This window comes from Apodemus sylvaticus, chromosome 1 (genome assembly GCF_947179515.1).
Source record: "Apodemus sylvaticus chromosome 1, mApoSyl1.1, whole genome shotgun sequence".
In the NCBI taxonomy this organism is placed as follows: domain Eukaryota; kingdom Metazoa; phylum Chordata; class Mammalia; order Rodentia; family Muridae; genus Apodemus; species Apodemus sylvaticus.
This window is the reverse complement of record NC_067472.1, coordinates 199,720,426-199,747,371: the sequence shown is the minus strand read 5'-3', so window position 1 is coordinate 199,747,371 and position 26,946 is coordinate 199,720,426. Positions and strand designations below refer to the sequence as shown.

General features: G+C 39.3%; 1 protein-coding gene across 1 annotated transcript; it reads right to left on the bottom strand.

Moving 5' to 3' along the window:
• Positions 1 to 26,694, bottom strand: LOC127671140 (uncharacterized). Its single transcript, XM_052165850.1, has 10 exons — positions 26,438 to 26,694; positions 24,191 to 24,305; positions 23,274 to 23,447; positions 22,312 to 22,404; positions 20,405 to 20,450; positions 19,699 to 19,735; positions 18,051 to 18,124; positions 9,021 to 9,121; positions 519 to 1,536; positions 1 to 53 (listed from the first exon to the last, which is right to left on the bottom strand). The coding sequence occupies exons 1-10, from the start codon at positions 26,692 to 26,694 to the stop codon at positions 1 to 3; spliced, it is 1,968 nt and encodes a 655-aa protein (XP_052021810.1).
• Positions 26,695 to 26,946: the final 252 nt, after the last annotated feature.

The following is a 26,946-nucleotide window of genomic DNA, read 5'->3' as shown; positions in this document are numbered from 1 at the left end:
TTAGTGTGTTGTATCCCCTGTTTCAAGGGTCAGATGATCAGCTGCAGCAGCAACTAGAAGGAAAGCAAGAAGCATCAATAGTATCATCAGGCACATCATTGGTGGTATTGTCACCATCAGCATCAGTAACATCAGTGTCAATATCATCAGAATCAACTTAATGAGAAACTGTGAGAAGGTGCAGGCTTATTTTGATAATTTTATTCTCAGATTTTGCTTCTTCTGGAATGCTTGTTCCCAGGCTGATGCTATCCTCACAAGTCAGAGTTCAGAAAACAGAGATAAATAGATACTAATGTTTAAGAGGAAGATTTCTCTGCTTAGCCATTCAGAAAACACAAGGTTTTCCCTGGGAGTGAAAAAAATGTCCTCATTCCAGAATGGGAGACAACCAAGTACCAATCAACTTTCCATGGTCAGTTGTGTTGGTCTCAACTGGTTTTGTTACACTATGTGAAGAATGTTCAGTAAATTGGGAAAAGGAAATCTATTTTAGCAACTACTGTGCTCTAACTTACCTGACCCTTCTTTTCTGTTAGTGGGAGGTCCTTGGCCATTTTCTTCATGCCACACTTGTTGAAAGAGATTACTTATCCCTGCAATTATTGATAAGAGGTATGCCAGGAGCCACAGGAAGGGCATTAACATCATCAGTAGGTTCTCTTGCTCCGGGAGATACCCAGGCTCCCTGACAGTGGTCTTGCTATGGCCAGTGTGGTCAACTGACAGTAAATTATCATAAAAAACGTTAGCATCCTGAGTAGGGGCCAGATGTTCATCTAGGTCAGAAACAGGAATAGGTTCCTCATCTAAAGAAAAGCTATCATACTTGTCTTGTGCTTTGAGCAAGGTCAAATTGTTCAGGTCAGCTCTTTCAGTGGAGTCTATGGAATAACAAGTGTGGGGACCAGGAGTAGGCTCTGGGTCAGCCCAGGGCGTGTCCCTTGCATGCTCCATGTAAACGGCTAAATCACTTATGGAATCTAACTCAATGTCACTAGCTGTTTCTGAGTCATGTGTCTCATCTGACTCAGCAATGTCAGTAGGACCTGGAGCAAAAGTTGCTTCAACTTCAGCAATAGCCCCACTGTCAGCAGCACATTGGGAAGGAGTTATTTCAATGTCAGCAGGAGCTCTGCTGCTGGCAGCACTGGTAGGAGGAATTGGCTCAGTATCAGCAGGAACATCCCTGTCAGCATTACTTTGGGAAGAAGTTGCCTCAATTTCCATGTTCAACTGCATGATTCCTCTGTCTAGCCATTCAAGAAACTCAAGGTTTTCTCTGGGAGTGACAGAAAATCTCCTCCTGCCAGAAAACTCGCTGTCAGTAGCACTGGGGGAAGGAGTTGACTCAATGCCAACTGTTGCCCCAATGACAGCAGCACTGGTGGAAGGTGTTAGCTCAATATCCATAGTTGCCCCAATATCAGCAGCACTGGTGGTAGGCGTTGGTTCAACAGCAACAGGAGCCTCGGGCACAGAAATTCTATGCTCTTGATGTATTTGATGGCAATTTTCTGGTTTATATCCTTCAACCTATTAGGAAAATTGGCAATGTTACTTTTGATTTAAAATTTTTACTGATTTTATTTATTTGAGCATCAGTCTGCTAATGTCAGAATCATGACTTATAGTCCCCAAAATGTTTCTGTATTCACACCAACTTCATCACTAACTACACTCACTGATATTCAGCAACCTCTGCTTCCTTTATGCTTGGGTAAAAGGCCCAGAGTTTCTAGAAATCTTTGTAAGGGATCTGCTCAGATTTATGCTTTCCTTTCTCCTGCTTTTTGCTACATAACATCATTCTCTGTAAAATGGAAAGATATAAAAAGAAAGGGCAAAAGGTATCATCTCCTCTCTTTAGGTCCTGAATTTTGAATTCTGCCAGACTAAGAGAATGGGACAGTGAGGTGCTTTGGGAACAAAATGAACCTCTCTCTTCTGTACCATATTAACCCTTCCCCAATGTATAGCCTTTCTCAGTTGCCCATTAGGATCCTGGGATACCAGAACAAAGGAAAGGAATTTTGAAATGCATGAACAACGTATGTCACCACCTACACCAGAAGACAATTGCTGAGTTCCAGGTGTGGATTCTATAACTTTTATTCACTAGGTGAAATTGTAATCTCTGAGGCTTATTGCCTCCAAGTCCTAACCTAGACCGAATCCTGGAAGGTTATAGCTTCTGTAAAATTTAGCATAGGCTAGAATATTTTTATTCTCTCATACTTACTGCTGAATTAATACGCCATTGTTTCTGGCTGTTCATCTCTTTCTAACAGATTCAACTCAGCTGTTCTAGCTCAAAGCTCCTCTCTATGGTAACTGATTCAGTTTGGATTCTCTCTGGGCCTGTGACATTTTGCTCTGCTTGGCCTCAAACTAGCAATTTTTCTAATCTTCTGATTCTTTCATAATCTCAGGTTCATTTTGCCTTCACTTGGGCCTTGTTGTTTCTCTCTTCAATATGTCTGTCTAAAAGGCTCCAGGTAAAAAATGCCTCCTCTCAGTGTCCCCTGGTTCTGGAAAGGCTCAGTGCAGCAGTATTGGGCAATACCAGAACAGGGAAATGGGAGGGGGGAGGGGGGAGCAGGGGGAGAGAAGAGGGCTTATGGGACTTTCAGGGAGTGGGGAGCCAGAAAAGGGGAAATCATTTGAAATGTAAATAAAAGATATATAAAATAAAAAAATGCCTCTTCTCTCCCTCTCCTCCTCTCTCCTCTCCTCTCATTTGGGCTCCTCTCCCCTTAACTCCCCCCCCTCTCTCTCCCTCCTTCTCTTTATTTCCTCTCTATCTCTACACTACCCTTCAAGTAGCTTCCACTTCCTCTTTCTTCTTGAGAGACTTGGGAATGCCTTGTTCTGTCAAATCCTTCTCTGATTCATCATTTTCACTGCCATGCAATTACATATCTTTCTCAAACAAGGCACTTAATTCCACAAACTAATTTGACCTTGATTGTTCAGGATTAAGGTGTTTACTAAGGAAGTGTCTGTATTCTGGCTAGAGAGATTAAAGTTCTGTGCAAAAGCTGAGCCACACAATAACTAGAAATGGGTTTATTGAGTAAACAACACAATAAAGCACAAGTACAGCATGATCAAATATCCTGCAACACCATGGACTTTAGTACACCAAGAGGATGTACATAATGACCTGATCCCCACCGCTGTGGCTGCTTGGATGTCAACAGTCCCATGGGATCATATAATGCTTGCTCTCTCCAGATGGCTGAACTCTTTTGGAAATGATTATGAGTTCTGGATTTTTATAGGATTTATGTCACTGGAATGGCATTTAAGATTTCAGTAGACTGGTGCCATTTCCACAAAGTTCTCTCTTTCCTGTGTAGGTCAAGATGTGATCTCTCATCTCCTGCTTCAGTACCATGCCTGTCTGCCTGAACTGTGATGGTGATGTGTGTATCCAACTGGAACCAGGAACTGTACTTGAAATGCACCCTTTCTTCTAGAAGTTGTCTTTCCCATGGTATTTTGTCGCAGCAATAGCCAGTAACTAACATAACCATCATGTAGTTGCAGTAGGAGTGACTTGAAAAGTCTGAAGGATTCATTCCAAGCTGTGAAGGGATTTTACCCAGTGGATTGGGGGATTGGGACACAATACAAGGGATTAAATTCCCTAACGCTAGCTTAGTTAGGATACTCAGAAAACCCATTGATTCAACCAGATAAATTTAGAAAATGTGAGTGTTGAAAATGGATTTGATTCTGCATGGCAAATGGGAAGCCTCATGGACTTTTATAAGATAACAAATAAGGTCTCCATACATTTGTTATTGCTTACATCTCCATGAAACTCAAAGCTTAGCAGTCTACTTTAGCCTTTCAGTACCAGGCTTGGTATATGCTACTTTCATGAAAAACTCATACTCAAAAATATACTCTGAATTGTCAAGGAATATAACACAGAGAAGATTCAACAAAACAAGGTAAGAAACACTGTTGATCATGGTAAAACCACTCTGGAAATCAGTTTGGCAGTTCCTCAGAAAACTGGACATAGTACTGCCTGAAGATCTAGCTATACCACTCCTGGGCATATACCCAAAAGATGCTCCAACATGCAATAAGGACACGTGATCCACTATGTTCAGATAAGCCTTATTTCTAATAACCGGAAGCAGGAAAGAACCCAGATGTTCTTCAATAGAGGAATGGACACAGAAAATGTGGTACATTTACACAATGGAGGTCTACTCAGCTATTAAAAGCAATAAATGTATGAAATTTTTAGGCAAACGAATGGAACTAGAAAGTATCATCCTGAGTGAGGTAACCCAATCACAAAAGAACAAACAAGGTATGCACTTGCTGATAAGTGGATTTTAGCCCAAAAGTTTGAATACCCAAGATACAACTCACAACCCACATGAAACTCAAGAAGAAATAAAGCCACAGTGTGCATACTTTGATCCTTCTTAGAAGGTGGATCAAAATACCCATGGCTCACAGGCCACCAATAGACTGAACAGAGAGTCCCCAGCGGAGGGGCTAGAATAAGGCTCCAAGGAACTGAAGAATTTTGCAGCCCCATAGGAGGAACAATAATATGAACCAACCAGTACTCCCAGAACTGACAGGTACAAAACCACCAACCAGAGAGTACACATGGAGGGACCCATGCCTCCAGCTTCATATGTAGCAGAGGCTGGCCTTTTCAGTCATCAATGAGAGGAGAGGCCATTGGTCCTGTGAAGGCTCGATCCCACAGTGTAGGGGAATGCCAGGTCAGGAAAGTGGAGGTAGGGTTTGGTAAGCAGGGGGAGGGGGATGGGATAGGGGCTTTTGGAAGGGTAACAAGGAAATGGGATACCATTTGAAATGTAAATAAAGCAAATATCTAATGAAATAAAAAAAGAAGCACTGTTGATCAAAGAAAGAGAATGAGGAAGCAGATATGTTACATGTGTGTTCACACTGTTCAAATGGATCATGTGAGAAATTCAGTTCACTCTATTCCCTGAGAACGATGGACATGAACACAGCAGAGCATGTGGTATTTTTTGGACAGAGGCACGTTTTCATATGACCTGTGTTACCTGACTCATTACTTCCTCCTCATTCTGTAAATATGCTTGAGCCAGTTATGAATAAAAGAATGGTGTGTGTTTTTTTCCTTTGCCTTTTTTTCTGGGTAATGTAGCTCAGGCTCACATTCTTTTGTTTTGTTTTTTTATTTGTTTTTGGTTTTTCGAGACAGGGTTTCTCTGTGAATTCCTGGCTGTCCTGGAATTCACTTTATAGACCAGGCTGGCCTCGAACCCAGAAAATTTATCATAAGATAAATCATCAACTTTAATGCAAAAAAATCAATACTCAATAAAATTCTTGCCAACTGAATCCAAGAACACATCAAAAAAACAATCATCCACCATGATCAAGTAGGCTTTATCCCAGGGATGCAGGGTTGGTTCAATATACGGAAATCCCTCAATGCAATCCACTACATAAACAAACTCAAGGAAAAAAAAACACATGGTCATTTCATTGGATGCTGAAAAAGCATTTGACAAAATTTAGCATCCTTTCCTGCTTAAAGTCTTGGAAAGAACAGGAATCCAAGGCCCATACCTAAACATAGTTAAAGCAATATACAGCAAACCGGTAGCCAGCATCAAACTAAATGGAGAGAAACTTGAAGCAATCCCACTAAAATCAGGGACTAGACAGGGCTGCTCCCTGTCTCTTTATCTTTTCAATATTGTATTTGAGGTACTAGCTCAGGCAATTAGACAACATAAGGAGGTCAAAGGGATACAAATTGGAAAGGAAGAAGTAAAACTATCATTATTTGCAGATGATATGATAGTCTACCTAAGTGACCCCAAAACTCCACTAGAGAAATCCTACAGCTGATAAACAGCTTCAGCAAAGTGGCAGGTTATAAAATCAACTGAAGCAAATCAGTAGCCTTCCTATACTCAAAGGATAAGCAGGCTGAGAAAGAAATTAGGGAAATGACACCCTTTATAATAGCAACAAACAGTATAAAGTACCTGGGGGTGACTCTTACTAAACATGTGAAATATCTGTATGACAAGAACTTCAACACTCTGAGGAATGAAATGGAAGACCTCAAAAAGTGGAAAAATCTCTCATGCTCATGAATCGGAAGGATTAATACAGTTAAAATGGCCATTTTGCCAAAAGCGATATACAGATTCAATGCAATCCCCATCAAAATCCCAAGTCAGTTCTTCACAGAGCTAGAAAGAGCAATTCTCAAATTCATCTGGAATAACAAAAAACCCAGGATAGCTAAAACTATACTCAACAACAAAAGAAATTCTGGGGAAATCAGTATCCCTGACCTCAAGCAATCCTACAGAGCAATAGCGTTAAAAACTGCATGGTATTGGTACAGTGACAGGCAGGTGGACCAGTGGAACAGGATTGAAGGTCCAGAAATGAACCCACACACCTATGGCCACTTAATCCTTGACAAAGGAGCTGAAAACATCCAATGGAAAAAAGATAGCCTTTTCAACAAATGGTGCTGGTTCAACTGGAGGTCAGCATGCAAAAGAATGCGAATTGATCCATCCTTATCTCCTTGTACTAAGCTCAACTCCAAATGGATCAAGGACCTCCACATAAAGCCAGACACTCTGAAGCTAGTAGAAAAGAAACTGGGGAAGACCCTTGAGGACATCGGTACAGTGGGAAAGTTCCTGAACAGAACACCAATGGCTTATGCTCTTAGATCAAGAATTGACAAATGGTACCTCATAAAATTACAAAGTTTCTGTAGGGAAAGGACACCATCAAAAGGACAAATTGGCAACCAACAAATTGGGAAAAGATCTTCACCAACCCTACATCAGAAAGAGGGCCAATATCCAATATATACAATGAACTCAAGAAGTTAGACCCCAGAAAACCAAATAACCCTATTAAAAATGGGGTACAGAGCTAAACAAAGAATTTTCACCTGAAGAACTTCGAATGATGGAGAAGCATCTTAAAAAATGCTCAACTTCATTAGTCATTAGGGAAATGCACATCAAAACAACCCTGAGATTTCACCTTACACCACTCAGTATGGTTAAGATTAAAAATTCAGGAGACAGCAGGTGTTGGTGAGGATATGGAGAAAGAGGAACACTCCTCCACTGCTGGTGGGGTTGCAAATTGATGCAATCACTCTGAAAAACAGTCTGGCGGTTCCTCAGAAAATTGGGCACGTCAATTCCGGAGGATGTTGCTACACCAACTCCTGGGCATATACCCAGAGGATTCCCCTGGGTATATGTAATAAGGATATGTGCTCCAGTATGTTCATAGCAGCCCTATTTATAATAGCCAGAAGCCAGAAAGAACCCAGGTATACCTCAACAGAAGAATGGATGCAAAAAAATGTGGTATATATACACAATGGAGTACTATTCAGCCATTAGAAACGATCAATTCATAAAATTCTTAGACAAATGGATGGAGCTGGAGAACATCATACTAAGTGAGGTAACCCAGTGTCAAAAGATCAATCATGGTATGCACTCACTAATAAGTGGATATTAGCCTTGAAAATTGGAATACCGAAAACCTAATCCACACATCCAGTGAGGTACAAGAAGAACAGAGGAGTGGCCCCTTGTTCTGGAAAGACTCAGTGTAGCAGTATAGGGCAAACCCAGAACAGGGAAGTGGGAATGGTTGGGTGGGAAAACAGGGTGAGGGAAGGGGACTTATGGGACTTTTGGGGAGTGGGGGGCCAGAAAAGGGGAAATCACTTGAAGTGTAAATCTTCATAGAGCTAGAAAGAGCAATTCTTAAATTCATCTGGAATAACAAAAAACCCAGGATAGCTAAAACTATTCTCAACAGTAAAAGAACTTCAGGGGGATTCAGTATCCCAGCCTTTAAACTTTACTACAGAGCAATACTAATAAAAACTGCATGATATTGGTACAATATCAGGCAAGCGGATCAATGGAATAGGATTGAAGACCCAGAAATGAACCAACACACCTATGGTCACTTGATCTTCGACAAAGGAACTGAAAGCATCCAGTGGAAAAAAGATAGTCTTTTCAACAAATGGTGCTGGTTCAATTCGAGTTCAGCATGCAGAAGAATGTGAATCAAATCCACTCTTATCTCCTTGTACTAAGCTCAACTCCAAATGGATCAAGGACCTCCACATAAAACCTGACACACTGAAACTAATTGAAAAGAAGCTGGGGAAGACCCTGGAGGGTATGGGCACAGGGGAAAAGTTCCTGAATAGAACACCAATAGCTTATGCTCTAAGATCAAGAATTGACAAATGGGACCTCATAAAACTACAAAGTTTCTGTAAGGCAAAGGACACTGTCAAAAGGACAAAACGTCAACAAAGAGATTGGGAAAGGTTCTTCACCAACCCTAAATCCAACAGAGGGCTAATATCTAATATATACAAAGAACTCAAGAAAGTAGAACCTAGAGAACCAAATAACCCAAAACCAGAACGGGGAAGTGGGAAGGGGTGGGTGGGAGGACAGGGGGAGAGAAGGGGGCTTATGGGACTTTCGGGGAGTGGGGGGCTAGAAAAGGGGAAATCATTTGAAATGTAAATAAAAAATATATCGAATAAAAAAAATTTAAAAAAGTGGGGTACGGAGCTAAACAAAGAATTTTCACATGAAGAACTTTTGAGTTTGGTTTGTGACAATAGTAAATTTACAGTTTCTAATGATTTCATTAGGTGGAATAATTTTGTCTACTCTGCCACTTTTAAAATGGTGACTTCAGAGGGTTCAGATTAAGGTGCTGAGCTAGTTGTTAACAGTATGTAATGGAGTAAGTGGTGCAAGTAAGATCTGCAAACAGACCCTTCTTCTGCCTTTGTGCCTTCTGAATGGGGATTAAAACAGAATGGAGGGCTATTACTTTTTACTTGCTTCTGTAGTTGCTGTGACAAAATATCTGATGGAGAACATCAGTCAGTTACTTCAAGGAAGGCAACAGGGTGCCCTGGTTTGTGGAAGTAATCTGTTGTTTCTCACATGCTGGTAGACCAGGAAGCAGATAACACAGAACCGGTACCACAAGTAGTCATAACCATTGAAATCTACCACTGACAACCTTGTGCTACCTAGGCCATAACCTGAAAGGTAAACCTCCAAAGAGTGGCCAAGTGTTCTAACACAGGAGAATCCATGTCTCTCTGTCTGATCCTTCCATGTACCAGGTAGGAAGCATGTTAATGTTAAATAACACACACACTTTTTATAATACAGGGTGTGTGTGTGTGTGTGTGTGTGTGTGTGTATGTGTGTGTGTGTTAATACTAAAGTATTTTCAGTCAAAGTGTAAATCAGAGTGCCAGTGAGATGGCTAAGTAGATAAAGGTATTTGCCAGCATTACTGACAACTGGAATTTCATACCTGAGACTAAAATAGTGGGAGAAGACTGACTCCTATTAGTTTTCATTTGATACTCTAAATTCACCTTGCCTTCCCCTACTCCCCAAAGATATTAAGAACACATTGTCTTTAAACTGAAAGAGAATATCCTGTCTGCTTTATGAGTTCATATATTAAAGTTGTGCACCCATGCACACAGTATCCTATTGTGTACACCCTGCCTATGAGTCCTTAGGACTTCAATGGGTAAAATATGAAGGCTGAAACCAGGGGTCCAGGAAATTAACAAATATTCTTTTTCTTTTAGCAAGAACAGTAGGCAATTTTTATTTCTAGACACCTGCCCAGGAGCCTAGTGACTCCAGTATTTCTCAAAATTGTTAAATGAAACTCAGACATGCATATGCTGGACATGATGTCAGGAACACGGTGACTTTAAACCACAGCATCCAGAATATGCTGCAAATAGCAATGGAGAAACTTAATGCTCCACATGCAATTATTATCAATACCATCAAATGGACATTATAAAACCATATTTATTTATATAACACTCCAAATTACAGACCTGAGGGTCATGAGCCAACCAGTTTGGGGGATGGTCACAGTACAGGGCCTCATTAATGTGAAATGAGCTGTGAGAGTCATGCCTTTTTATTTGACAAAACATTTTATAAATTATCAAAACTGTAGGTAAAAGATTTTTTCAATTTTCTTTGTTGTTTGGTAGAACTCCTCTACAGACCTAATAATCATAAGGTCGTTTACATTTTCTTACCAAACCCAAGCCCCTAAAGTCCTTAGCCTAGGTGAGGTTATGACTCAAACCTCAGAGGAGTAATTAATGCTGATCATTTCTAACAGCCTTACGAAGGGCAGTTAGCAAGTCATGTACTACCTTAGCTACAGACTATAGAAGACAACTGAAATTCCTGTTCAACAAGTTTATACACACATGTATATGTAGACATGGAATAGAAGTGATAGCGTTCATCATGATGATAAGTTTCCCTTATACAAAGAACAAGTCAGATTCCAGAGTTGTTTACTTGATGCACTATCAGCAGAAAACAATCTCAACCTATATCTTCCTTTTCCATAGTTGGACCATCTAGGCAGATGAACTGATAATTATGAAAGACATATTTTTTTCTTTTTTTCTATATTCTTTGTTTACATTCCAAATGCTTTCCCCTTTCCCAGTTCCCCCCTCCCCATATGTCCCATAAGCCCTCTTCTTTCTGCCCATTCCCCAATCACCCCCTCCCATTTCTCTGTCCTGGTACTCCCCTAATATGCTGGATCAAGCCTTTCCAAGACCAGGGCCCTCTCCTTCCTTCCTTCTTGGGAATCATTAGATATGCTAATTGTGTATTGAGTATTCAGAGCTTATCACTTATCAGTGATTGCATTCCATGTGTATTCTTTTGTGATTGGGTTACCTCACTTAGGATGGTATTTTCCAGTTCCAACCATTTGCCTAAAAATTGCATGAAATCATTGTTTTTAATTGCTGAGTAGTATTCCATTGTATAGATATACCACATTTTCTGTATCCATTCCTCCATTGAGGGACATCTGGGTTCTTTCCAGTTTCTGGCTATTATAAAGAAGGCTGCTAAACTCTCAATAACCATAGATGGAGAAACCAAGATATTCCATGACAAAGCCAAATTTACACAATATCTTTTCACAAACACAGCCCTACAAAGAATAATAGGGGAAAAACACACATACAAAGAGGGAAACTACACCCTGGAAAAAGCAAGATAGTAACCTTCTTTCATCAAACCCAAAAGAAGATAACCAATCAAATTTAAAAAATAACATCAAAAATGACAGGAAGTAATAATCACTATTCCTTAATATCTCTTAACATGAATGGACTCAATTCCCCAATAAAAACACATAGACAGACTGGATACACAAACAGGACCCTACATTTTGCTGCATACAGGAAACACACCTCAGTGTCAAAGACAAATACTACCTTAGAGTAAAAGTCCAGAAGACAATTTTACAAGCAAGTGGTCTCAGGAAACAAGCTGGAATAGCTATTCTAATATCAGATAAAATTGACTTTCAACCTAAAGTCATCAAAAGAGACACGGAAGAACACTCCTTACGGGTCAAAGGAAAAATACACCAAGAAGAACTCTCAATCCTGAACATCTATGCTCCAAATGCAAGTGCACCCTCATTCATAAAAGAAACTTTACTAAAGCTCAAGGAACACATTGCACCTAACACAATAATTGTGGGTGACTTCAACACTCCACTCTCCTCAATGGACCGATCAGGAAAACAGAAACTAAACAGTGACCCAGTGAAACTAATTGAAGCTTTGAACAACTTGGATTTAATGGATATATATACATAGGACATTTCATCCTAAAGCAAAAGAATAAACCTTTCTCCCAGCACATCATGGTACCTTCTCCAAAATCGATCATATAATTGGTCACAAGACAGAACTCAACAAATATAAGAAGATCGAACTAATCCCATGCCTCCTATCAGATCACAATAGAGAAAAGTCATCTTCAGTAGCAACAAAAAACAACAGAAAGCCCACATACACATGGAAACTGAACAATACTCTACTCAATGATACCTTGGTCAAGGAAGAAATAAAGAAATCAAAGACATTTTTAGAATATAATGAAAATGAAGACACAGCATACCGAAATCTATGGGACACAATGAAAGCAGTGCTAAGAGGAAAACTCATAGCCCTGACTGCCTCCAAAAAGAAACTGGTTTAACAAATATTCTAAGACTGACTACTTGTTTCCCCTGATGATACTTTAAATCATTTGCATATCAAACATATTCACTCTGTGTGCTGGAAAAGTCTTGCAGTATAGCTCTAGCCCAGCATCTTAGTTTGATTTGTAATACACAAATGTTGGTTAACAAAATTTTGGAATACCAAGCCCAGGGGATGAAATGACCTCTCCTGATGTCTGTGAGAAGCACACACACATGCTACACAGACAGAATACACATGCCAAACATTCACAAACTTAAAGTCAGTCGATCTAAGAAAGGAAACACAAGTACATTGGTTGCTTTCATGTTGACTCTACCTACTTCCAGGAGCCTGTATTGCCTATTTTCTGCAATTATATGAGTTCTCCTCACTGTGTTACAAACATGCTCATTTTCTGTTTTTTTCTTTTGCTTCCATAGTCTAAGTTCCTATCACTTACACTTTAGAACATTGGTTCTCAACCTGTCTGTCATAAACAACTGGAGGAGGGGCATAGAACAGACTCTCACAAGTTACCTTAAGACCTTCTGCAAACACAAATATGACATTACAACTGATAACATTATCAAACCTACAGTTAGGAGTAGCAACAAAAACAATTTTATGGTTGGGAGTCACCACAACATGACGAACTCTATGCCAGGGTCACAGTATTAATGAAATTGAGAAGCACTGCCTAAGCCAGTGACTGGCAAGGAGTGAGGATATGAAGGACTTGAAAGGAACGTTCAAGGCTGGCTTTCTCTTCCCTGATACTACTGGCAGTACTCAAGGCACAGGCACACACACACACACACACACACACACACATCCTTCCCCTTCCCAACAAGCAAATCTATTACTTATAGAATTAGAGAGAATTACCATTACGGATGCTTTTTCTTCATAACTGTCAGGTATTGGCTCTCCCTGAGAACATACATAAACTTCAGATTTTGTAAAAACCTTCTGCATCCGCTTCTGGGGTCTAGGTACAGGTTTGCTAGATGCTTCCTGCAGGGCAAAAGAAGAAAGTTAACTTTTTGTTTGGTTCTTGAATTAACACTTGGTTTTGTATGCATGCTTTCAAATCAAGTTTATTCCTTAGTAATCACAGGGTATTGACACATGAAAAGTAAAAACCATTAAATGTGAAATGTCTCCTAATATGCTGATCTTTTTACAAATTGCTAGGATATCCTCAAGATGTAAAAATATTTATGCTAGTGAAGAGAAAATCATGACACGAGAAACAGGAACTTGTTCTTCTGGTGAACTAGGCTCACTTCATCATGTGTCAAATTTTCTACATCTTGTATAAGATGATCATTAATATTAATAAAACCTCTTTTGACAGTTAATTAAATTAATAAAACCTTTTCTTCCATTTTTGGAGGGCACAAAATGCACATTGTCCATTTATAAATAAATGCCAATTAAATTGCCAGTGCTATCCATATCCTAGTACCTGTGGAACTGCTTGACAGAAACCCATTGGTCCACTGAGTTACATTCAAATGTCATTCAAATGTCATGTATCATTCATACAGCCCCTCCCTCTAGGGTTACAGGTAATACAGAACCAGGTTTCCCAACCTCCAGCAACTAATAGTGATGAAGAGGCTTCAAACTGAATATGGAAATATCTCAGTAAAACACTACAACATTTTGTGCATTTGAATGTGACACAAAGAATATAAGTGTATATTATTTTCAAACACAAAAAGAAGAACTTAAATGGAACTATATAGTGCTTGACTCTCTGCTTCTAGAAATGCTGGCTAATTGGGGAAAGACACTTATTGTTTAACTATATGAAGACCTTTCGACATACCCTTATAAGAATCAAATAGAAAATGCTCTAATCTCTTCATAAGGAAAACTTCATGAACATATTACACATTGCTAAATATCTACAATTACTTCTCAGTCTAAATATAGATGAAAGGGAGAAACTAGAGATGCTCTCACATATGATCCTGAAATAGGAGTGTCCAAGGACAGATAAAACTTATAGGCATTTTGCTGAGGATAAAAGCACTTTGGAGATTCCTGGATTATTTAAATATCTGGAGTTCTTAAAAATGTATTCTGGACTATTATCACAGTCACATATTTAAATCAGTCTAAGGTGTATTTCTTTCTGCAAACCATACTTTGTCAAACATCAAACATCTTCTACTACGTGAAAACTGCACTCAGTCTTCTACTCACTGTCTTTTGAGTCCATTCTCACATTGGGCCACCATTGCCCATAAGGACTTACTGCTCACTTGAAATTTATAGAGTTCCACATCCTCAATATGGTTTCCTCTGAAGCACCTTTCCATATAAAACTGAGATAGTTAGACTACTGCTGAATGAAGACACAAATCATAGGAAAATTAATTTCACAAAGAAGCATTTTACCTCGTTCGAGGAAGTATACCTGACCTTGTCTCCTTTTATACACCTAGGAACAACAATGGGAGGTTTGTCAGGAAGCCTTTAGAACAAAAACATGCAACCTTCTTTCAACCTTAGTTTTGTGGCTGGATCTCTTGTTCTTTAATGGAAACCCTAGGGTAACTATCAAGTAAATTTTAGGGGATTCTCTGTCATCACCTCCTGTCTCACCATAAGGGCCCCAGGATACAGTAGCTCATGAGACTATCAGAACTCATGTAGATTCTGGTATCCAAACTCTCATTCTAACACATGCATGGCAAACACTTTAACTACTGGATCTTCTCCCTAGCTATGAGTTCTTGTCAGCATTTTATGCTGTGTGAGAGATATAATCAGTAATTTCAACATGCTTTGCTCTAAATAGTTATTCAGCATGTGATTTCAGAAGAAATAAAGATGCTGAAACTGTCTTACACAGAGACAAAGACATTCAGGTTCTGAATGTTGTGTTTTCAACAGATTAATATATTGTAAAATGCCTATATTCTTACCACAGTGATTTTCTTGTCACTTCATCACTGGCTACAAAAGAAAGAGGCAAAATTTGTCATTAAACAACTGTAGGAAACATGACTATCATGTGCCAAGGCTATTTTTTGATACCCTATATGCTTTGAAACCATTTAAGAAAAGCCTTTAAAGTGAATATTTATTTGTAAGCACTAAATATATGGGGAAATCTACCTTTCCTCTTCCTTCTATTTTTAAAATACAAAGAGAAAACCTTATCAACAGTTACTACTTATGATAAATTGTTGTGCAAACTACTTAAGATGGTGAGCACTATCAGACAGAAGAAGTGTCACCTTAGTCTGTATTGTTATCCCATAGTGAACTGTGAAAAGGATAGCTTCGTGTTGCCTTTGCTGCTTTTTGTCTCTGGCCTAGGGATGCTGGTAGAATTCTTAGTGAGCATACCCATCTTGTGCAGAAGTGAAAGGGGCATCTCCAAGTATTGACTTGAACTTCCTTCACTGGGGAGGACTATTCACTCCTAAGTACAGGGAATCTCAGTCTATGGTGACTGTCATTGCAACATAGTTAAACACAGGAGACCCAAGACCTTTACAAAGCAATTCCAGCTGCGAGTGTGACACAGCTCCAGAGAGATCAGTGCATTACTCTTTGCAAATTCTTCTGAGGAACATGCTAGAGGCCCTCAGTTCTAGCATTGGTCCCACCTCATGTGCAGTGCATAAAAGTTCAGCATCAACTTCCATTGCCTCCCATGGGAAGACCACCTTAGTAGTTATGTGAACTGAACTATTACTCCACAGGAAGACACATGGAAGAAACCTGGGCACAAAGAAGCAATTCAAAGGGATTAATGCCTCACATGAAACATTTTTGAATTTATTTCCACATATAAAACACTGGTGGACTCAAGTATCACTCTATGTAAAAAGCCTGCCCTCCAAACAAGCTAACACATGAACAATTCTTGTTTACTTCCTTTATAGTATGTAAGACTCCACTCTACCTTCCTATGCATTACCCATGGCCAGAGCAGAGCATTTGTCCCACCAAGAAATGGGCTGAGAAAGTGGCTCTCTGGTAGACCTTATGCTAGGCATGTGAGGGGTCTCTGTCAATCCTTATCACCACAAAGAACGCTCCATTGCTGAAATAACTTAAAAGAAACTCACCCACATTACACTAATGCTATTTCACATCGTGCTTATGCGAAGAGGGTCATTTAGATTCCTCTACACTATTCTCTGGCTGGTGCTTGCCAAAGGCAAATGTAGGTGTGAGAGATGCTGTGGTGACAGCTGCTGAAAGCATAAACTCTGTGGTGTTTCTCTCATTGTGAGAATCATATTTACACTCCTGGGCATATACCCAGAGGATTCCCAAGCAGGTAATAAGGATATGTGCTCCACTATGTTCATAGCAGCCCCATTTATAATAGCCAGATGCTGGAAAGAACCCAGGTGTCCCTCAACAGAAGAATGGATGCAAAAAAATGTGGTATATATACACAATGGAGTACTATTCAGCCATTAGAGACAATGAATTCATGAAATTCTTAGGCAAATGGATGGAGCTAGAGAACATCATACTAAGTGAGGTAACCCAGACTCAAAAGGTGAATCATGGTATGCACTCACTAACAAGTGGATATTAACCTAGAAAACTGGAATACCCAAAACATAATCCACCCATCAAATGAAGTATAAGAAGAAAGGAGGAGTGGCCCCTTGTTCTGGAAAGACTCGGTGAAGCAGTATTCAGCAAAACCAGAACGGGGAAGTGGGAAGGGGTGGGTGGGAGGACAGGTGGAGGGAAGGGGGCATATGGGACTTTTGGGGAGTGGGGGGCTAGAAAAGGGGAAATCATTTGAAATATAAATAAAAAATATATCGAATAAAAAAATAAAAATAAAAGTTCAATCACCTTAAAAAAATGCTCAACTTAATTAGTCATTAGGGAAATGCAAATAAAAACAACCCTGAGATTTTACCTTACACCAGTCAGAATGGCTAAGAATAAAAATTCAGGAGACAGCAGATGTTGGCGAGGATGTGGAGAAAGAGGAACACTCCTCCACTGCTGGTGGGGTTGCAAATTGGTACAACCACTCTGGAAATCAGTCTGGCGGTTCCTCAAAAAACTGGGCACCTCACTTCCAGAAGATCCTGCTATACCACTCCTGGGTATATACCCAGAGGATTCCCCAGCATGTAATAAGGATACATGTTCCACTATGCTCATAGCAGCCCTATTTATAATTGCCAGAAGCTGGAAAGAACCCAGGTATCCCTCAACAGAAGAGTGGATGCAAAAAATGTGGTATATATACACAATGGAGTACTATTCAGCCATTAAAAACAAGGAATTCATGAAATTCTTAGGCAAATGGATGGCGCTAGAGAACATCATACTAAGTGAGGTAACCCAGACTCAAAAGGTGAATCATGGTATGCACTCACTAATAAGTGGTTATTAACCTAGAAAACTGGAATACCCAAAACATAATCCACACATCAAATGAGATACAAGAAGAAAGGAGGAGTGGCCCCTGGTTCTGGAAAGACTCAGTGAAACAGTATTCGGCAAAACCAGAACGGGGAAGTGGGAAGGGGTGGGAGGGAGGACAGGGGAAGAGAAGGGGGCTTATGGGACTTTCGGGGAGTGGGGGGGCTAGAAAAGGGGAAATCATTTGAAATGTAAATAAATTATATCGAATAAAAAGAATTAAAAAAAAAAAGAAAGTGCATGAAATTTGTAGATGGATATTAAGAATTCTAAAATGTAATCGGGATTTTAAATATCCACCAAAAACATGGTGCATATTATTGTTTGTTTAGATTATTATAATTGAAATATACTTTTATAACATGTTTAAAAAAAGTGTTTGGCAGCAAATAAAGAAAGGATCTAACTACTGGAATTCTTGATTACCTTACTATTCTAGCAGGAACAAAACTCTTTTTATAATTAGAATAGAATCATTATTAATACTTACCAATATTCTTACCTATATTATCCTGGGAAGAGTTTTTCAAGATGGATTTCAGCTGTCCTCGCGGTCTTACTCCACTGAGGTATATTTTAAGAGTGTTATTTTAATAGTCATATAAAACATTAATGAAAGGTTTTGAATTCTTTGTTGTTTGATTTCCTAATTTATATTACATTACAAATTAAAAAACTATTAATTTGTTCTTCAACCAGTTGATTACATTTGGAGACATTTTCTTTACAACTTTTCCTAATGTGGAATATAGGGGAGAATTTAGCCCACAAAAATTAGCCCAAAAAAAACCATACACAGATACAGAAAAATGCACACACACTCATGAACACACACACACACACACACACACACACACACACACAATTACTAGTACCTCTTCAGCCTTTGTTTTGATAGTTGTACTGACTGGTATTTTTACTCTACAGACTCAATGTCAGTCTTTGGCCCTGGAGCAGCACAGCACCTTCTCTCATGGTACCTTGTGCATATTTCACTGACTATGATGTTACCACCCAAAAGGTTGATTTGTGGACCATCAAATAGATTTCTAGAACTCTTAAAATCCCACCACAGCTTTCACATTATTCAAGCCATTCCTTCATAACTCATGCATGGATGAATCCTGAAATCACAATCTGCCTGTTTCTGTGACAAACAAGCATTTCTATGATTTAATAAGATAATGACAAGAGCAAAGGACAATAAAACCTAGTGGGCACTTGTGGTTTTACTGTGGAACTGTTCAGAATTCCAAATAGAAGTTAACATGTGTAATTTGAAAGGAGTCTGAATAGTTTTAAGTACTGAAAAGTTTTGAATATTCACTTTCAACATTAGCTTTGATGATTTGGGAAATTTTCAAACATTTTCAATATTATTGTCCTCTCTTGTGGAAGTAATTAATCGTAATGAGCACAGAATTGGCTTGAAATACAACTTTAAATTTTCTACCAAGCCATTTTCTAAACAGGAATGGATAGGCCTTGACCTCTATGCTCATGTCCAAATGAGGTGGAAGACAAAAGCCCCCTTTGTAGAGAGGTAAATATTAGTTACACCATCATTCAGATAATCGATTGAGAGTGAAAGGATTCATTTCTGTGGAACACAGATGTGAACAGATCATTGATGGATGGAGCATTCTGGAAGACATGGGTGCCTTCCAACAACTACGAAAGACGCTACACCTGACAAAATGGTCCTTTGCATGTAAAGCTGGTTGTCAGAGGAGGAAAGAAATGCATTGGCATCCTGTAGTAATGACTGAAAATGGAGAACCACCCCAATTTATGTAAACGTACTGACAAGATAAATGCCTGAAATGACAGCTACTAGTGTGGGTCTTAGTTCACAAATTGAATTCAGTAAGGCTTGGAAAGCCAAGGAAGCTTAGATGGACAGCCATGTCCCTAGCTAATCCCAGCAGGCTCTTTTTCCAAACTGCAGAGTTGGTTCTTGGAAATGGTGGGGGAATGTGATGGGCATGTTCATAGGAACCACACTGAACGTTTTCAAGTGAATAAGCATGCATTATACTGTGAAACTTGTAAGACAAAGGTCTCAAAGTACTCCCAACAAGAATTTGCTTCCTCTCTTTGAATTTATCTACTATTACTGTATAGTTAATAAACCTTACCAGGACAAAGGTCTTTCATCTTCAAAACAAAAGACTTCTGAAAATAAAAACAAAATATATTTTATTACAACTAGAGAAAAACCTTACCTATAAAAATGATCAGATTCAATGTTAGTATCAATTTCTATGAGACAATTCTGGAGACTATTCTAGAAGAAATATTCATTTGTAGCAAATGACTTCATGGAGAACTGTTATATTTTAAATCAAAGATGACAATAGTTTATCAAACATTAATGCCTAAATATAAATTCACACACACAATTGTGTGTAAAATGAACTCTCTCATACTGATAGAGAGCACAAAACTGATCAGAAAAAAATCAATTGTTTTGAAAATGAATTCTTATGATTCTTTTTAAACCTAGGCTGATGGTTCTGGAAAGAATTATAGATTGAGTCTGGCCGCATATCATATGAATATCAATACTTAGGAGGCAAAAGCAGATGGATTGCTGTGATTTCCTAGACAAACAGAGCTACATTTAGTGAGACCATGTCTCAACCCCACTGTTAAAAGAGTTAAACCCAGAGCTGAGCTGCAAGCTGTCCCTTGAGTGCCATTCTCTGGCCACAATTTAACCCAACATAAGCAGAGCTGCCTTGTCTGGTCTCAGTGGGAGAAGGAGCTAAAATCTCTACTCTTATTTAAGGTAATAGGACCAGCTACTATATGCTATATTAATAATCATTATAAAAACCTTACTTTCATTGAAGCTGACATGCTTCACTCCGGTTTCCTGGGCTGGTGTCTCTGTCCTGTGACATAGGTTTAAAAGTTATAATTATTGTGCTATTCATAAGAAAAACATTTGGCAAGTGTATTAAGTACTTTATATTTGAGTCCCTACTCTATCTTACTCTAGAGGGTTACAAACAGTATTTTTTGGAAGGAGATCTCACTATGTAGGCATGAAATCTGCTCTATGGACCATGATGGCCTTAACTCACAGAGATCTGTGTATCTTCTACTTCCACAGTTCGGGATAAAATGCATGGGCCAACAGGAATAGACAAACACTGTTGAATTTGCTTTTCAGCAATTGACTGTGATTGCTGACTGCTATCCTTTCCAGCTTTTCTCAAGAGAAAACATGAGGAATACTAAGCTCTTAATCAAACACAAACAAAAGTGCTCAGACAAACCCCCACCACACACAAATACACTTTTCAAAAGCATTAAAGACAAAATTAGACGTGCTTGATATAATATGTCTGTTGACACTTATGGAAGACTAGGAGGAAGGAATCCAGGCCTGAGGGAGATAGGAACCCCAGAGGTCCAACAGAATCAGATAAACTGGACACTTAGGGTTCTCAGAGACTGAACCACCTATCCTAGAACAAACATGCACTGGACGGACACCTCCTGACACATGTAGCAGATGTACAGCTAAGTCTTCACACAGATACCAATCAACTGGGAATAGGTCTATCGATAAGGCTGTTGCCTGTACATGGGGTATATCCTTCTAGCTGAGCTGTTTTGTCTGGACTCAGAGAGAGAGGAAGTGCCTACCCTTGCAGATATAAACTGCCATGGTAGGGACATACAGGGGATCCCCAACTGATCAGAGGTGATGTGGAAGAGGAACAGAGAAAGAAATATGCGATGGATCAGAGAAAGAAATGTAGGAACAGGAAATGTAGGATGGATGACCAGGAGGGAGTCAGTTAAGCTAGATGTAATGTGAATAAAATAAAATAGAATAAAATAAAATAAAATAAGTTTTTACAAAAGGCATTAAAGATTTGAAAGGAGAGTGAGCTACCTCTACCAAGGCTCATCGTAAAACACAGAGCTATTATGTGGGAATAATGGCTCAAAATAAACAGGTATACATAAGTCTAAACAGAAAATTCAAGCATACATAAGTGTATTTCATATGGAAAGGGCATATACATTGTAACAACAAGCTGTTTCAGAGCTAAACATTCACAGAATTCAGGACAAGATTGAAAATGCTAAAGTACCAGACTCTGTGGAAAGAAATGAACTACTTATATATCCACTTTGAAAGCTCCATCTGAAATGGGGAAGAAAAATGTCTTGACCTGTGGAATTACCAAACTAGCTGGGTACTTGTACTATGTCTCTTAAAGTACATCTTCCAGCGAAAGTTCATTTTCTGCTGAGTTGGACATTTCAAACTTAAACAGATCATTAGGAAACACTATTTGTTACCTGTGATTATGATGTCATCTTCAGGGTCATAGACTATAAAATTTCAGGCTTAGGGACTATCGGTGCTTATCCATGATAAAACATTTGCCAATGACACCTATGACCCTTAATTCAGTGACAAATACTGTCAAAAACAAAAATATGATGGTCGAGCAACAATTGTTCTACCTTATCCTTTGGTTTGGTTGAAGGCTCATGAGTTGAACTCCTGAACTAGGTAGTGATCCCTGGTGTGTGCTGTTCTTGTGTTGTGTTGAAACAGTCTCTTTTCCAGCTCCCACTTCATGTGTGCTAAGGTTTCTAACTATGTGCCTCTGAGTTTCTCAAAATCTTCCTGTCATTTTAATATTCCTGACCTAAGCAATTGTCACTCTCAATAACAGCACTAAGAATGAAGAAAAGAAGAAACTGTACCCATTTATCTCTACCGGTGCATGTGCGGTAGCACACATTGCTTCTAAAAATTCTACCATTTCAGGTTTCTGTTCAAATGTAGCAAGCTGTAAGGGGGTCAAGCCATACTGTAAAGGAAAGAATATTGCATTTTACAAAATGAATTGTTTCTCAATGAAAATTCATCACAGATTTTGTAAGCATAAATATACTGTAAAGTGTTACAAGGGTTCATTTATCCTACAACACCAGTTGCCCTTTCCCACACACAGCTTTTTCCCTATGACACACCTTTTCCCTGTCCAACATTATCTATGAACAACACTCCCTTCCAGAACTCTCCCCAAACACTCAGTGTTTCCAGTCTACTTAGCTCCATGGAGTAGGCCCTCTATTGACACAGCCCTGATACATAAAGTTTGGTATGTCCCTGTCGAAGAACTGGACTCCAGAAAGATCTGGAGCAGAGTTTCACAATCTGTGTTTGAAATACATTTATTTGCTAAACTAAGAATTACCTTGCTAGCTCAACAGCATCTCCTATGTATATCAAAGTTTTTAAAAATTAAATAATTTTTTAAAAAATTTTCTCCAATGATCAAATTTCCTAATTTTTCTGTCACCTCTCTCACTTTCCAGTGCACTCTCATACTTGAGTCAAACCCACATCAGTACCTTCTTTGCAACAACACATTTCTATCTATTCTATAATCATATAACGTGAAATGAATTTATTTTTATTGTCTGTGTATATGTGATGTGTATGTGTAGTCCTAAATCCTTTATTTTTGAATGTTAAAATCAAGGCCAATTCTGAGACAAAATATGCTATGCCGTGTTTTTCTGAACTAGCTACCAAAAATATGAAAAACATGTTTGGAGAAAGCAGCGTTCCTGTGAACAGATTCATTGAGAATGCTTGAACTTCTGCACATAGCATATAGATGTGAGTGTCACTGCTAGAAGTGCACTGGGAATGAAGTTGAGTGATCTTTACCTTTGTTTTGGCTTCAATATCTACATTGTGCTTTAGAAGCATTTTTACGATGGGTAGGTTACCCCTGGATACAGCATGGTGGAAGGCTGTATTCCCAATAATATCCATCACATTTGGATCAGCATTGTAGTCGAGCAATACAGAAACACAATGTATATTGCCTTGCTGGGCAGCCTGTAGAAATTGGACAAAAAAAGAATATATATCTTCAATTCAAGGAATCCAAGAGAGACATTTCTACCATCACACTGAATAGTTCCCCTTAAAGCAAACACAGATTTTCAGTTATGCATATTATCTATTTTGACATAAAGTCTGAAGTACTCCAGACTCACCTGATTTTAGAATCTCCCCACAACATCGTTTTACAAGCAGCAGAATTTAAAGGTTCTGCCAATGCACCCAGATTTTCTAAGAATTCTGGTCTGTGCTGGTTGGCTGTTGCAGTGCAGAGATTAGTTGTTTGGTTAGTTTTTGTTCTCTTTGCCAGTTTGACACAGGCTAACACACCTGGAAAGATCGTCACTTGAGGAACTTCCCCTATCAGAGTTCCCTCTGGGCAACTATGTGGAATATATTTTTGATTTTGATGGAAGTAGGAAAGCCCAGGGTCTTAGGGTTGTGGGCACAGCTGGGAGAAAGTCCTCAGATGTATGAAAATAATCTGTGCAAGCCCTGGTAAAAGTCATGGAAAAGCTGCATTCGCCCATGATCTCTAGTTTAGCTCTTCCCTCTGGTTCCTGATTTTGAGCTCCTGCCCTGGTTCCCCTTGAGAATGAACTGTGACCTGTAAATATAAACCAAATAACCACTTCCTTTCCTGACTTGTTTTTGGTCAATGTTTTATTACAGCCACAGAAACCAAACAAGGACAACCTCTAATCCATTTCAGACCACAACAGATGTCCAATAGCTACCTTAATCAAGGGTGTGCAGCCTTCATCATCCCGGATGTTAACGCTGGAGTTATTTTCTAATAATAGTAATACCACGTCTGGATGGTTGTGGGCACATGCATAATGCAGTGATGTCCTGCAAAAGGAAAGGACATTTAGGAACATTTCTGAATGCTAAATAAGAGCCCCATCACCTTTAAGTGCTACATAGTATGGAGGTAATTTCCTTCTGATGTAAGCAAGGAACTGGAGTTTCCTTACTTGGTTATGTCTACCCAGATGTTCATTTGCTGTGCTAGGGATATAATGCACGGCTGATCTGCATAAGGCAGGAGTTCTATCAAGGCTCTCATCCTGCACAAAGCAGCCTGTCTGGATCATAGAAAAGCTCCCACTAAATTATCTCAGCCTGAATTTAAATCCTACTCTACTATCTGGTACTTAATAGTTCCTACTTGGGATTTCTATGAAGCCCATGACTCCATTTCATAACAACTGACTCCCATGAAGAAGTATGGAGAGGGTCCTGATCCTAAAAAGGACTGATCTAGCATTGGTGGGGAATATAAGGACAGAGAAAAAAAGGAGGGAGGTGATTGGAGAATGGATGGAGAGGAGAAGGTTTATGGTACATATTGGGAGGGGAGATATGGGAAAGGGGAAATCATTTGGAATGTAAACAAAGAATATAGAAAACAAAAATATTAAAAAAAACTAGGGTTTCAAAGAGTATGGTTCATTTCATTTCATATTTAAATTTTAGAATATAATGAAATTTTGGGCAGAAAAACATAATTGTCTAAAAATGGGAAGATCTGTTAAGAGAGTAGAATGTGTATTTTATACAGTAGATATCTAATAATATGTGTGGGGAATAAATGGACCAACTGAAAATCTACAGTTGGACAATTCAGTCTTTTTAAAAGAAAACAATCAGTAAGCAAGAGAATATCTTGAAACTATAATTTATAATTTATTCTTCATGAACCTTGAACTTGAAGACTTATTAACCCCTTAGAACTACAAAATGATCAAGAATCATGTGGACGACAGAAAATCTACTGTTGTGTCATTGGATCCCCTTCATAAACTATAACGGAGTAAAAATAGAAAATAAGAATGAGGGGCTGGGGTGATTGGAAGAACTCAATTGGTAAATCACTTTCCCTGAAAATCTGAGTGCAGATATGGGGATAAGGGGATCCCCAAAGCTACTTACTTACTTACGCAAAGTCTGAGAGTCAATGTGTTCCAAGAGAGTAAATTAAACATTCCAGGGATTTGGCTGAATGAACATGTCTCTCTAAAACTGAGGGACCACGTGCTGGAACCCATAGGGAGGCCTGATGGCCTGAGGTCAGTCCCCAGAACCCACAGTGCGGCAGAAGACAAGTGTCCAGTGGCGAGTCCTCGGACCATCACACACTTAGCTCCACATGTGTGGGACAAGGGAAAGTGAGAGGAAGACAATGCCCATCTCTTTCCTTCACATGTGTATCAATGCATGCACAACATGTACCTAGGGTGAGTATGGGGGTACAGGGTCAGAGATCAAAATGTCTTTGTATGATCCATTCGCAAACACAGGTCATATTGACCTAAGATTTCTCAGTGATTTTTTGCATTAAAGTGGATGATTTATCTTATGATAAATTTTCCATTGTTGAATAATAGTATTTATTAATGGCCTATATATTAAGTAAGACAAATCTAGACGGGTGGCTTGCTAGTTAACAGCTCTAGTTTTGTTTTCTCGGATACTCAGTTTTTGTTGCTAGCACACACATTGCACCACTGTGTGTAGCTCCAGTTCCAGGGGATCCAGCACTTGATTCTATCACACATGTTGCTTCAAAAATGCACATAGGCACAACACTTGTGTGTGTTTGTTTCTCTCTCTCTCTCTCTCTCTCTCTCTCTCTCTCTCTCTGTGTATATGTGTGTGTGTGTGTGTGTGAAAGAGAGAGGGGGTGTGTTTTGCTGTGTGTGTTTGTCTACAAAATTTAAGTGTAAACATAAAAATAAAATGATGCAGTTTGGTTAAGGCCTAGGAGCTGCTGTTCCAGGGTGTGCAGGTCTCCTATGCCTCAGAGCACTAAACAAGTGACCATGCAGGGACCCAATGGAAATGAACCTAAGCACACCATCTCTCCTCCATTAGGATGGAGCCCTGGAAGCTGATTTTCTCCCTGCTTGGCTCTGAGAATGCCTGACAGGTCCTACTCTACTGTCCACCCCCTCCCCCTCCCCAACTCCAATGCCCATTACCTGTTCCTCCTATCAGATTCATCCACATGATGTTGACTGGAGTGAATCAATCGTTCAGTTTTGTCCAGGTCACCCACACTGGCTGCTCGCTGCAAAGGACCCGTAGGGTCATACCCGATATAAAAGAGGGTAAATTTGCGCCTTCTCTGACGATTTATGCATGTACAGCCCAAACATGAATGCCACAGACGGGTGTACCAGCGTCTCCTTTGGGGGACGTTTCTTGTCTGGACATCATATCTAAGATCTTCCTCCATTATTGAGGCCTAGGGCCTCAGGGCCCCCTGAGGGCCACCCAAGATCTACTTTCCCTCTCTTCCCTTCCCTTTAGCTGATCACTGCTTCCCAAATTCTATAATAAAACAAAACAGATTTAAAACTCTTGTGAACAAAATACTAAACAGTCCAGCACGTTCAGTATCAACTGAACTATACTTCAGTATACAGCAGTACTGCTATGCTAGAACCACCACTGTACATGCTGTGAGGTCACAATGGTGCTATGTTAA